A 12,960-nucleotide genomic window follows, 5' to 3' on the forward strand; every position below is an offset into this window, starting at 1 on the left:
ACTGCCCACTAGACAGCTTAAACCAAATGCTGGCTCAAAAAAAATAATTTCCAGTGAACAGGGATATTCTATACTACAACTCAATAGTCTTGCCGAGTCTTAGTTCTGTTAAACAATAAGCTTCCAAAAGTAATTTTGTTGACTAGTAAAAGTGGGTCATAGATACTCGTGAGTTAAAGAGACTTCTCCAAAGATCCCAATAAAACTAATAGTTTTTTACTTTTACAAGTTCAGTTTTAGGAATGAAAAACTGTAGTTCTGATGGGACTATGATCAGTCCAGACTAACAGCTAGTTTAAGTTTGAGAGCAAATAGATTCATAGGTCATAAGAAAGCTGGATCTAACTGATCTCTACTCATATTAATTTATGATATGGAGGTGACAAATGGAGATGTGGTTACCCATTAGGTAAAATATGCCTTGAATATAACTACATAGACTTATTATTTCATGTGTTAATTACTACATCTGATTATGCTTCTGTTTTATCATTTTGCTCATCATGTTTACCTGCTTATGTGCTGACAACATACTTTACTATAGAGATATTTGTCATTGATTTATGCATAACTTTGCTGTTTCTGCAAGTTAAATGTTCACAAAATTTGAGGCTTGAACATGTTTACTAATTATATATGGTGATATTATTGTTTTGCTTTGCTGTTATATTTTCTTGCTTGTCTTCTATGGCTGCATGTGTTCGATCATGGTGTATTTATTTAATATGCCCTGCATGTAATTTAGTTATAGTTATTCACTAAAAAAGTCTGTCAAATAATATTTTACATTTGTGATATCTACTTCATGCAATTTGATGTAGATTTATTGTGAATGGCACTCTGACATAATTACCTGGAATACTGTGTTCATTATACTTGTCCTGATTAGTCTTGATATTTAGGTTAATGTTTGTGATATTTACTTGAAGATTTCAAATATACCAGAAATGATTTTTTCAATGGATTGCAAAATTTCTAACCTCAGAGAGTAATATAATGAAGTTCAGATGACAGAGATTCAAGAAACTTAGGAGAAGTTGATTCCAAAGGTGGCTTTTCCCAAAATTTTCATTAGTGGGAGTAACAAATAGTATTTATGAGTCCTAAGAAAAAAGAATTGCCACTGAATGAAAAGTGTGGTTACAGAACTTTGCAGACCTTGGTGAGAATGTTGAGCATGCACCAAGAGTATCAGTTTTCCCAGGCATAGGACTTGGCTTTATTTCAGAGATACCACATTTCAGAGATTGCTAGAGTTGAATGAATGATCCACTGCGAATGAATATTTATCCAGAAGTTTAATCTCATATTCTAGGAAATCAGTTTTCCCAAAATTTCACGGTCAGAAGAAGAAATGAAAATTTCTGAAAATTATATAAAAGGGAGTTTTCTGCCTCTGAGAAAGAACAATCTGGTCTAAAATAGCATTGTTGATGAAAAAATATTATTTGATCTTCACATGGATGTTGATTCTTGAATTGTTATATCATTAATGGGAATAGAAACAAGAACTCTACAGGTCAAAAAGAGTGTGCTACTTACCTTAGAAGCACCCAAAAAAGGCACAAATATGATATGTGTATGCTTAATATCCATTCTTAAATGACATTAACCAAGCCATACCAAAACACTATTATATCTTTAACAAAGTTGTAATTTATTTAAATTCTGCATTTGATCTTTTTACCTTTTAGAAGTATGGATAGTAATGTTTACCACAGAAACATCAACAATATAGTGGGAATTAATTGTTTCCCTGGCTTTCTTCTTTATTAATTGAGAGTAGGAGGGATGGAGGGAATTAGAAGTTCGGAAAGTGGGAGCACAGGGAGATTTTGAAACAAATAAAAAGCTTGAAAGCACTGGGGGCCAGTGATTAACATAGACAGACTGATTTCTGTTCAAAAGAAGGGGAAAAAAAGCTGTCATCAACTCTGTCTGTCAAACATTTCCATTATAGGAATGGAAAACACTTAAAAATCACTTCTTGTTAAGCCAAGTATATCTATCTTAAACAGATGGCAAACTATATATAGCAAGTCATGAATGTGATTAGATTAAGGTAACACTGTTAATCACTTGGTGGATAAAGTAATAGATAGAACTTGTGACTTTTGACTATGAGATGACTATTTTTACTATTAAACTTTACTTTTCCCAGAATATACCAACAAAGTTTCAGACTTTAATGCTTCATTCTTAGTCATAGTTTTTTGAGAGATTGCCTATCATCAATTTCCTCATCCTCTGATGGGAAATTATTGACTTGACCTCTGAAGTTGGAAATGACATCATAGTTCATTTAATCCAACTTTCTCCTCATTATAGCAGTTCCTTCTATTTCTAAAAGTGTAGCAGGAGAGAAATGAGGTAAAATGTGAAGTTGAAGAAAGAATATTATGCTTATTTTCTCTTTCAGTGGAAGTATCTTGCTTATCTTGCAGTTTTATTCTACTGAGAAATTTTGATTAGAATATCTTCCAATTTTTAAAAGTATATTTTATTATTTCTTGACTATTCTGAGAGAATAGATATAGAGATCTTTATGAATTAAAAATTATCAGTTAAGTTCTCAACCTTGTTCAATTCTCTTTTGCCATTGGAAAGAAGTAATATGGGATTGAAATGGAATTAAGTGGATTTTAAATTCAAATGGATTTTAGTCCTTTCTATTATCCAACACCTCAACCCCTCTGCAAGTTATTTGGTCTCTTTGGGTCTCAGTTTCTTCAATTATTAGAAGGGAGAACAAGATAAACTCTAAGGTACATTTTAGTAATAACAACACAAAATTCTGTGATTAATCATTGCAATTTTTCCAATGAAATGATGGAAACTCAGTTAAATATTTAACTCACCTTCTAGGATGTATTTTGCTGTCTGTACACATCGTAGTGCTGGTGAGCAGTACATATAGTTAATTTTGATGCCACTATCTAGTAGAGCTTCTCCTGTAAAATAGATGTTACATTCCTCCTTTTAACCTATATTTAACTATGAATGGGTTATACTGGTTTTTCTTTCTAATATATAGGAAAGAGAAATGCATTCAACCAAATTCATTTTCACTAAAATGGAAAACATGAATAGATTCCTTTCTTTTGACAGTTTTTTCATTATTACAAAAAATATAAAGAATAATAAAGGACAATAAAAGTGATTTGTAAAAGTTGCTCATCTACACACTTATCTACATAGGCACATTCCCAGAGAGGTCAAACAATACTTTGATCACAGAGATTACCTGAGTTTAGAGTCTAGTTCTAGTTTTGACACTCATTAGCTCTGTGACCTGTAACAGGATAGTACATTTCTGTCACTCATTTTCCTTTTTATAAAGCTTATTTAAAAATTTTCAAGTTGATGAGCTTTTAAAATTTAATTTATTTTTCCTTCTATCCCTTCTCCACATTGAGCAGATAATTAAAAAAAATCTTAAAATAGAAAATCCTAAATACATAGCTGCATAGCTTAGCAAAATACATTAGTTATATCCAAACATGTATGTCTTTTTTTGTTTATTTTTGCAAGGCAATGGGGTTAAATGTCTCATCCAAGGTTATACAGCTAGGTAATTAGTAAGTGTCTGAGTCTGGATTTGAACTAAGGTCCTCCTGAATCTAGGGTCAGTGCTCTATCAGCCATACCACCCAGCTGCCCCATGTGTATGTTTCTATATGAATTTTAACTACAACACTTCTCTTTTCAGGAAATAAATGGCATTATATGATCTTTATTCTTTTGATCTTGTGGTTAATATTTGCTTTTATTAGTACTCTAAAAACCCCTCCCCCCATAATAGTGTCATCATTATATAATATATTCTTCTAGTTCTACGCACTTCATTATTTATCAGTTCATAGTTTTCCCAGTTTTCTCTAAAACTATTCATATTATTATATTTTATGGTGCAATAATATTTTATTACATTCTTACACCACAACTTAGTCTAATAGATTACTCTTAGTTTCTAATTTTTGACTATCACAATAAGAACTGCTATACATATTTTTGCACATATTCTTTTTTTTTATCTTTCTTTGATTTCTCTGGGGTTATAGGCCTTATAGTATTCTAGCCTCGGTAAATAAAATACATAGAATTTGGGAATAGTTCCATTTTTTCATATAATTGTTTATAGTTTAGATGTCTTTCTCTTAAAAACTACTTATTCATATCCTCTGACCATTTATCTATTAGGGAATGGCTCTTGGTCTTTTAAATTTGAATCAACTCTGTTATATATTCTGGAAAAGAGATCTTTATCAGAAAAACTTGCTAAGAGATTTTTACCCTGGTTACTTTGTTTTCCTTCCAGTTTTTGTTACAATAGACAATATAACTTAAATTTTATGTAACTAAAATTTTTCATTTTACTTCTTTCTATGTTCTTTATCATTTAATTAGACATGAAGTATTTCCTAGCTATAGAGCCAAAAATTAATTTCTTCCTTGCTCCTCAAATTTCTTTCAGATTTTACATTTTATATCTCAGGTTTTTATCTGTTTGCTGCTTTTCTTGGTGTATGAGCTGAGGAGTTGGTCTAAGCCCAATGTCTACTAGAGTACCAACCATTTTTCTTGGAATTTTGGACATATAAGTGAATACTCCCTAGTCTTTGGTATTATCAATTTTCCTCAACTTTTAAATGAGGATACTGGATCTGATTTTCTTAAGATCCCTCTCAGGTCTTAAAAGTCTAAGATGGAGAAAGTAATAGATAGAAGTGATAGATTCACACAAAGAGAGAGCACATCAATGTATTGGAAATACAACTAAAAATACCAGATAGTCAACAAAAACTATTAAATGCCAAAATAGAAATTTTGAAAATAAAGAAAATATGTACTAAATTGAAAACAATAAATCATTGAATTGATGACTAAAACTGGGGGGGGGGGGGAGAAATAATAGCCTCTGAAAAAAATGTAAGGCATAATTTTATTTTAAAAAATATTAATTGGGGGTAGCTAGGTGGCTCAGTGGATAGAGCACTGGTCCTGGAGTCAGGAGTACCTGAGTTCAAATCCGGCCTCAGACACTTAATAATTACCTAGCTGTGTGGCCTTGGGCAAGCCACTTAACTCCGTTTGCCTTGCAAAAACCTAAAAAAAAATATTAATTGAATACATAGAGATGAATTTCCCCACTCTTTATACCTTCTATATAGATGGCTTAAAATTTAGTTCTTGGTATTAATATCTTGTTAAAGAAAAAACATTGAATACATACCTGTAAGTCTGGACTGGAAAATGCCACAGGAGGATAAGGGTGGATCATTTTCAAAATTTTTGAGTCCATTTTTCCTTTCTGGTAATTTAGAAGGGAAGTTCATATCTGGTCTATAGTATTTTCCTGAAGTATAAATTATTGTTTTGGTTACAATTAATTTTATTAAGTATGTGAAAATTTGTGTTTTAGAACATTTTACTGTTTAAGCTCAAGATTCCACGATCCCAGTAGTCATCTAATCAAACTTATGCTAGAACAGGATTTCCTTTACAATATCACCAACACATAGCCATTTAACCTTTACCTGAAGACTTCCTTTGAGGTGAAATCCATTATTTCCTAAGACAGTGCATTTCACTGCAATAACTAGGAAGTTTTAAATTATGCAAATCTAAAATGTTCTTCTTTACATCTTTTAGCATTGATTTAACTTTCTGGTTTTATTATAGCAACAGTGGTAATCACGGAACTGACACTTAAGAATAGATAGTGTTTTTAAACCTGAACTGGTCCTTGGTCTTGGTAATTCATAGACTAAGGAAAGAAGACACAGAAACTCTCAGACTACTCATTGACCTAGAACGATGCTATAGCATCAATGTGGCCTCTGCAGGGAATGACTGACATTGTGTTGGTACCAGAAAGAAGCTGAGTCATATGAAGACAGAAAAGAGATTCAGAGTTTTATAAAGCATGGTGGGATAAGAGATGGAAAAAATCATTCTCACTCAGATCAAGAGAGAGACCTATAGGAAGTACATCTATGTAGCCCAAAAGAAAAGATTCTATCTAGCTGGAAAACTCTATTCAACCTGGACCTATCCTTTTGGTATTACTATGAATTATGAGGACTATGAATCTCTAGGTTTGCAAATAGTTCTTTGAGGGCCAAAGGGTATAGACCTTAAGCAGAATCACAATAATGAAAAAAAATGTGTTTGGTTTACTTGCCATTCTTATTCCCTATGTATATACCCTCAAGTGACTCCAGGCCAAAGTAACCTATACAAAATTAAGGGCCTGTAGGTGTTAGAAACCAAAGAGCAACAATTTGAGTTTTTTTAAATATACTACTTGAGAGTTTCTTACCTTTGAGATGGGAATCTATCACTTGTCCAAAGGGTCAGGTATTTATCTAATGTCATCTCCTTGTTATTCATCTTATGTCATCTTCCTAAGTGTCTTCATTCTGGCTGCATTAAATTTATTGGCTAACCTTTTTATAGTCATACTCTTTCAAAGAGCTAAATGCTAATTTCCTCTATTTTCTCACTTCTTAACCTTTTTCAATATGTCTAGCAATTTCATCCTTCAATTTAAACTGTTGCCCCCTCTTCCCATCCCACCCTAAGGTTTCTATTTTAATTATTAAATTCAATGAATTTTTCTCAATATTTATCCTTTTCCTTAATATTCAACCTTCTTAACTTCCCTGTAGCATAAAACACTGGCAAACACACCCTCCTCCTAGATACTAACTTTATGGCATTATTCACTCCTGGATCTTCTCATACTGGTCAATCTCTTATCAGTCTGTTGCAGGATCATGCCTTCTAAGTCTAAATGTGAATCTATATTTCCCTCTGGATTTTTTTTCTTTCTTTAAATTTTCATGTTGATCTTATCTTATGTCATCTTGGTCTTTGAATTAAAAAATCAACACCTTGATATTGTTTAATCATTTCAGTCATGTCCAATTCTTCATGACTCCACTTGGAATTTTCTTGGTTTCCTTCTCCATCAATGACTTACCCAGAGTTACACAGCTAGTAAGTGACTGAGGCCAGATCTGAACTCAGTGCTCTAGTCATTGCACCCTTATCAACACCATAGATGACTGCAAATTTTGCTTTTTTAGTTCTCTGAGCTCTATTTCTGCAACTCACTGGTGGGCATCTTCATTTACATGTACAAAGCATCTCAATATTAACATATATAGTATTGAATTAGTTCTTTCCCTGTAAAACCTTCCCATCCTCAAAACTTCTCTATTTCTGTACAAAACATTACCATCCTTCCCATTATCCCACTCATAATTCTGGTGTCATCTTCAGTTCTTCCATTCACTAACCACTTCCACACCTAACCGCATCCAATCTAGTTGCCAAGTTTTTTTCAGTTCTTCCTACACAATATCTCTAGAAATCCAATTCCCTCTCTTTCAATTTCTACTATCTTAATTGACTCTGAACTGTAGTTCTTCAATAGCCTCCTAACTGATCTTCTTTCCTTTAGTTTCTCCCTTTATTTTCTATACAGGTACCAAATAATCTTCCTAAAGTATAGGTCTGGCCATAACATTCTCCTGATCAAGAGATTTTACCTATTCCCTACTCTCTATAGGAAAAATACCAACTAAAGTCCTTCACAGTCTGCCTTTCTAGAGTCTGGGCAAATAACTTAATCCTATTTGTCTCAGTTTCCTCATCTGTAGAATGACTTGGAGAAGAAAAAAGGAAAATATTCCAGTATCTACCAAGAAAACACTGATATAAGGTCATGAAGAGTTGAATTCAATGAAAAATGACTGAACAAAAATGTTTCTATTTATGCTCATCCTTGAGTACTTTGCATGTTTTTTTAATGAAAATGATATAATGAAGAAAATTAAAAACAAACTTGTCCCATATTGAATATAAATATGTGAGAGGAAAATGCTATGCTCTTTAGGGAAAATCTTAGATATGAATCATACAAGTTTTGCTTTCCAGTTTTCCCTGAAGAAATCTGGGTCAGGTATTGACAAACCAAAATGAATGACTTCTTTAGGATCAGACCCTAGGGTCAAAGCTAATCCATTTAAAGATCTCTGGTTGCTCCTAAGTTATAGACCATCAGAAAAGCCAAGAACAACACCTAAAAAACTGAAATCAGAAAGAACTGAAGGGTTTTCATAGCAGTTCCTCCAAATTTTAACAGATGTAGAGAACAGGGATAGATAGACACAGTAGCAACAGGGCAGAGGACAGAAAAGCATCAGCTTTGAGAGCTGATTCAGATAGTCCAGAATAAAACTTTTGGAGGTATCAGCATCTGAATCTAGAATATTACCTTTCCTGTACCGGTAAGGATGATTTGCTTGATTCCTGCTCTGGAAAAGTTGGTTGATTTCTACAATGGTGATAGTTAAAAAATCTTAACAGAAGCATGTGAGTCTAAGCCTAAAAATGATAGTCCCCATTTACAAAGCACTTTAAAATTTCTTTCTTTTTTTTTTTTTTTTTTGCAAGGCAAATGGAGTTTAGTGGCTTGCCCAAGGCCACATAGCTAGGTAATTATTAAGTGTCTGAGACCAGATTTGAACCCAGGTAACTCCTGACTCCAGGGCCAGTGCTTTATCCACTGCCCCACCTAGCCACCACCTAGCTGCCCACTAGTACTTTAAAATTTCAAAGCACATTACATATATTATCTCATCTGATCCTCACACAAACCCTGTGAGGTAGGTACTATTATTATCCCCATTTAAAAGATGAGGAGATTGAGAGAGGTAAAGCCCAGGAGTACAGAGTAAGTGTCTGAGGCGGAATTGAAATTCAGGTCTTCCTGATTCCCAAGCTCAGTGCTCTTTACAATGTATCACTTAACTGCCTTAAATTTAGACACTTAAACTGTAGGCTAGATTAAGATCCTATCTTTTATTTATCTTTTTTTTTTTTTGGCAAGGCAAATAGGGTTAAGTGGTTTGCCCAAGGCCACACAGGATCCTATCTTTTTAAATAAAATTTAAAAAAATTTATTAGCCAATTCAATGTTCAATTGCATTGAATTGACAAGTTCTTTAATAGTTCTGAATTCCAAATATTTTCCCTTTCTCTTTTCCCCACCCACCTCAAGATAGAAGAAGGCCATATCTTAGTACTGGTCTAAAGAATTTCTAAATCTGGGAGAAGCAGTCAATCATGTAATGTGCTAGACTTGGAGTCAGGAAGACATGAGTTAAAATCCATTCTTAGATATTACTAGCTGTGTGACCCTTGACAAGTCATTTATCCTCTGCTTACCTCAGTTTCCATTTCTGTCAAATGGGATAATAATAAGTTATTGTGTGGATAATTACATGAGATAATATTTGTAAAGCCCTTTGCAAAACTCAGAGATAGTTAAATGCCACCTGTCATTAACATTATTATTAGTGTTCAGTAGATGTTGCATTTATTACTTTTGTTTCATTTACTGATCTTAAATTTGAAAAGCAAAAGCCATGGCCTGTGTGGTAGACATCATTTTACTAAGTTCATGTAATTAGAGTTCTTCTTAGAGATAAACAGCAAATAGATAAAGGGACAGAGAATTTTCTTAGTGGGATGAATTTCTTAGTGAGATGCCTGAGTAAATTCCCCCCAAGTCCATGTATTATTCTAAATGATAAAAGATGTGGTCCCCCAGAAAGAGATAAAATTGGCAAATGTTATGGTAAGAACCTTGAAAGTTTTGTCTTTCCTCTGGAACTCTCTCAAATGTGATGGGGAGTTAATGCTATTGTGATGAGCATGGGACAGCTTTCCTTATGCCTGATTCTTTTGGTGAGAAAGAGCAAATAGGTCTGGTTGATGGTAAGCATTACTCCTGGTGAGTAAATTTCCAATAGTAAGTACACTGTTCTTGTTTGTATTTTAATTTTATTTTATATAGTTAGCAGAAAAGTTATTGACTTGATTGCTTTTGTTTTTGTTATTTGTTTGTTTTCAGGGGAGGGGGGGAAATCATGATGAATCCAGAGTGGAAAGGAGGACTCAGTATATTTTATAAGTGTTTTGAATCTGAAACTAAGTAGAATCTATGGAAGACAAATTGTTATATAATGCACAATATATAATAAGAATCATATAGAGAAGTTGGTTTAATGGATGGCAAATAAATTTCAACATATCAATCTAATTTGGATCCAGGGTTTGACTTAACCTACCATCCACAGTTGAACATTGCTGCAACCAAGACTTCCCAAAAATTTGATCCACTCTTTCTCCATGACGCACCACCAAGAGGCTTCTTCTTTGTGTCTGCACCTGAGATAATGAGAAAAAAAAGTTAGTATTTCAACACCAAACATTTGCTATAATAATTTAAGGTCTATCCTTATAGAGTGCCTTTTAGGGACCATCAATTTTTTTTTATATTCTTGATACTCAAATTTACTCTGTAGGGGAGGTATGATAAGCATTATTAACTTTTTTCTAAAAGACTAAAAAAGTGAAAACCTAAATATTAAGTGACATACAATATCACACGGCTTGTAAGTGGGACTTGAACACAGGTCTCTTGATTTCAAACACTTTATTCTTTCTAAAACTAAACTGCCTTATCCAAGATTCATTACTTCTAATAATATTGCAGCATTTTCATAAAATTAGGACTTTCCTTTAATAGGTACTTTTCCTCTATAATTATGGAAAATTCTGCTTAGGTCTTCTTTATTTTCCAGAGAATACTTTTCACAGTTTTTCCATAGAATAGACAAATATTTGGAAATATTAAAAATAGTATTGAATTTTGTGGCCCCTTAATAAGATTGAGTTGGCAAGTTCTGTCTCTTTTTACTGGGGCTTTTCCCCCTTTATTTCCTCAGGGAAAATTTTTTATTTCAAAAATCATCTTGAAGACTATCCAAGATCATTACTCTATTGATAGTGTATGAATTTATCTAAGCTTTTAAAGGTCACATTTAGGACATCAACAATTATAGTTTTGTTTTCTATTTCTCCCAGTAATTCAATCAATTTTTTATTCAAGCCAAGAACTTAGTCATTATGCCACCTGATATATGTTAAGTATTGGTTTTATTTTTCTCTGTTGCTTTTATATATTAACTTACTTTTCCAGTTTTTTTTTTAGGTTTTTTGCAAGGCAAACAGAGTTAAGTGGCTTGTCCAAGGCCACACAGCTAGGTAATTATTAAATGTCTGAGACCAGATTTGAAACCAGGTACTCCTGACTCCAGGGCTGGTGCTTTATCCACTACGCCACCTAGCCACCCCCATTTTATTTCTTTTAACTCTATTTCTTTTTAACTTTTTTCTTTGCCTGAGATCTTGATTATTATTTCTGATGTTCTGAATTCTGATAAAGGATATTAAATTATGTTTTGTGTTTTTGTGAATCTTCCTGTGGCACTGCTTGTTGAAGGGTTATTCTCTTACTTTCATTTTACCTTGTTCTTCTTTTATGTCTTAGTATTTCATTGTGGTTTTTTTTTTGTTGCTTTTTTTTTTACTGAATTTATTCTTTTGTTGGGATTTTGTGCTTGGGCTAGCTTCCTCTTGTGTTCTTGAATGGATTTATTAAAGCTTGTTTAGGTTCACCTGGAAGTCTCTAGTGATGCCATTTTAGATAGGGTGACTAGTTCTTGGCTTTGGTTTCCCAGTGGTTCATTAAAGGTTTTCATTTGGTCTTTATTTTCTATAATCCTTAATCAGGAGTTAATTCCATGACCTTCTGGGTATCTAACTTGTTCCAGTACACTGGTCTCAGGTCTACTGAAAAGCTTTTTATTAGTTAGCCCTGTCTCCTACTAAGATTCCCAGTGCTTCAAGTCTTCTCTTTGTGCAGTCATCTATAGGGTCTAGTTTTGTTTTTTCTCTGCTTTTCTTCTGATAGTCTGGAGGTAGAATATATCTTTCAGGTACCTATTTAAAGTCTTAGAGTTTCCTTTTTCAATAAACTAACTTCAGATCTATTTGGTGGAGGTCTTCCTATTTTCCCTAGTATTTTCCTCTTCTACCCAACTTTTACTCTTCTGTGTTCATCAGAACACAGATTTCCCTGGTATCAGTACCCTAACAATATCTACCAGCTTTGGTTATTATTTGGTGCATTATGGAACTGGATTAAAGAATCTATTTCTGTTTTTTTTATAACTGGTATTCCTGTTATTTTTCAGATATTTGCTCAGATAGAAAAATAGACTTTTCTGTGACATTTCTTATTGCCATCTTAATTGAATGTCTCCTTTTTCAGTTCTAATTTTTATATGCTTTCCAATCAATTGTATTGTTATTTGTCTTTTGAAAAAAAAAGTGCTTCCTCAGTAATTTGATTGGTGTACACACACACACACACACACACACACACACACACAGTTAGTTGGTACAGTGGATAGAGCACTTGACCTGGAGTAGTCAGGGAAATTCCAATCTGGCCTCAGACACTTATTGTTTGATCCTAGGCATATCACATGACTTCTTTCTGCCTTAGATTCCCCAACTGTACAATAACTGGATCTTCCTCCCACGGTCGTTGCAAGAATCAAATGACATAATATCTGTAAAGTGCAAAGTACCTGGTATATAATGGGTTCTTGATAAATGTTTATTCTCACCCAATAAATCTAAAAATTATGTTAGGTAGTGTTATAATTTTTATTATATTGGCCATCAGTAATGGCTGTCTATCTAATTATTTTTCTCATTTTTATTTCTTTCAAGAATGTTCTAAGAACCATTTAAATCTTGTGTGCCTCATATAAGTTAACTCCTAGATATCTCTTATTCTTTCTAGCTCTTTTGAATGGACTTTTTTGTATTATTGTTTCTTCCTAGTTTTTCCTAATACTGTACAAAAATGCTGATGCATTTTGTATCTACATCAATAGCATTATTAAATTGTCTCAGTTTAGGCTTGTAACTGCTGCTTTAGTAAGTCAAATTGGGATAATTAGATTCCTTTTTGCTGATGCTGGTGACTTTTATTTCACTCTTATTAATTCAATTAATAGAATTTCTAGAACT

The 12,960-nt window shown here is 33.1% G+C and overlaps 1 protein-coding gene across 1 annotated transcript in view; it reads right to left on the reverse strand.

Moving 5' to 3' along the window:
* Positions 1-12,960, reverse strand: part of UBASH3A (ubiquitin associated and SH3 domain containing A) — a 100,888-nt gene that overhangs the window by 20,724 nt on the left and 67,204 nt on the right. The window contains exons 8-10 of the mRNA XM_074213915.1: positions 10,143-10,242; positions 5,234-5,356; positions 2,859-2,951 (exon numbers count right to left, since the gene is read on the reverse strand). Of these exons, the coding sequence (XP_074070016.1) occupies positions 2,859-2,951; positions 5,234-5,356; positions 10,143-10,242 (316 nt within the window). The remainder of the gene's footprint in view (positions 1-2,858; positions 2,952-5,233; positions 5,357-10,142; positions 10,243-12,960) is intronic.

Source organism: Macrotis lagotis, chromosome 1, assembly GCF_037893015.1.
Source record: "Macrotis lagotis isolate mMagLag1 chromosome 1, bilby.v1.9.chrom.fasta, whole genome shotgun sequence".
Taxonomy (NCBI): Eukaryota; Metazoa; Chordata; class Mammalia; order Peramelemorphia; family Peramelidae; genus Macrotis; species Macrotis lagotis.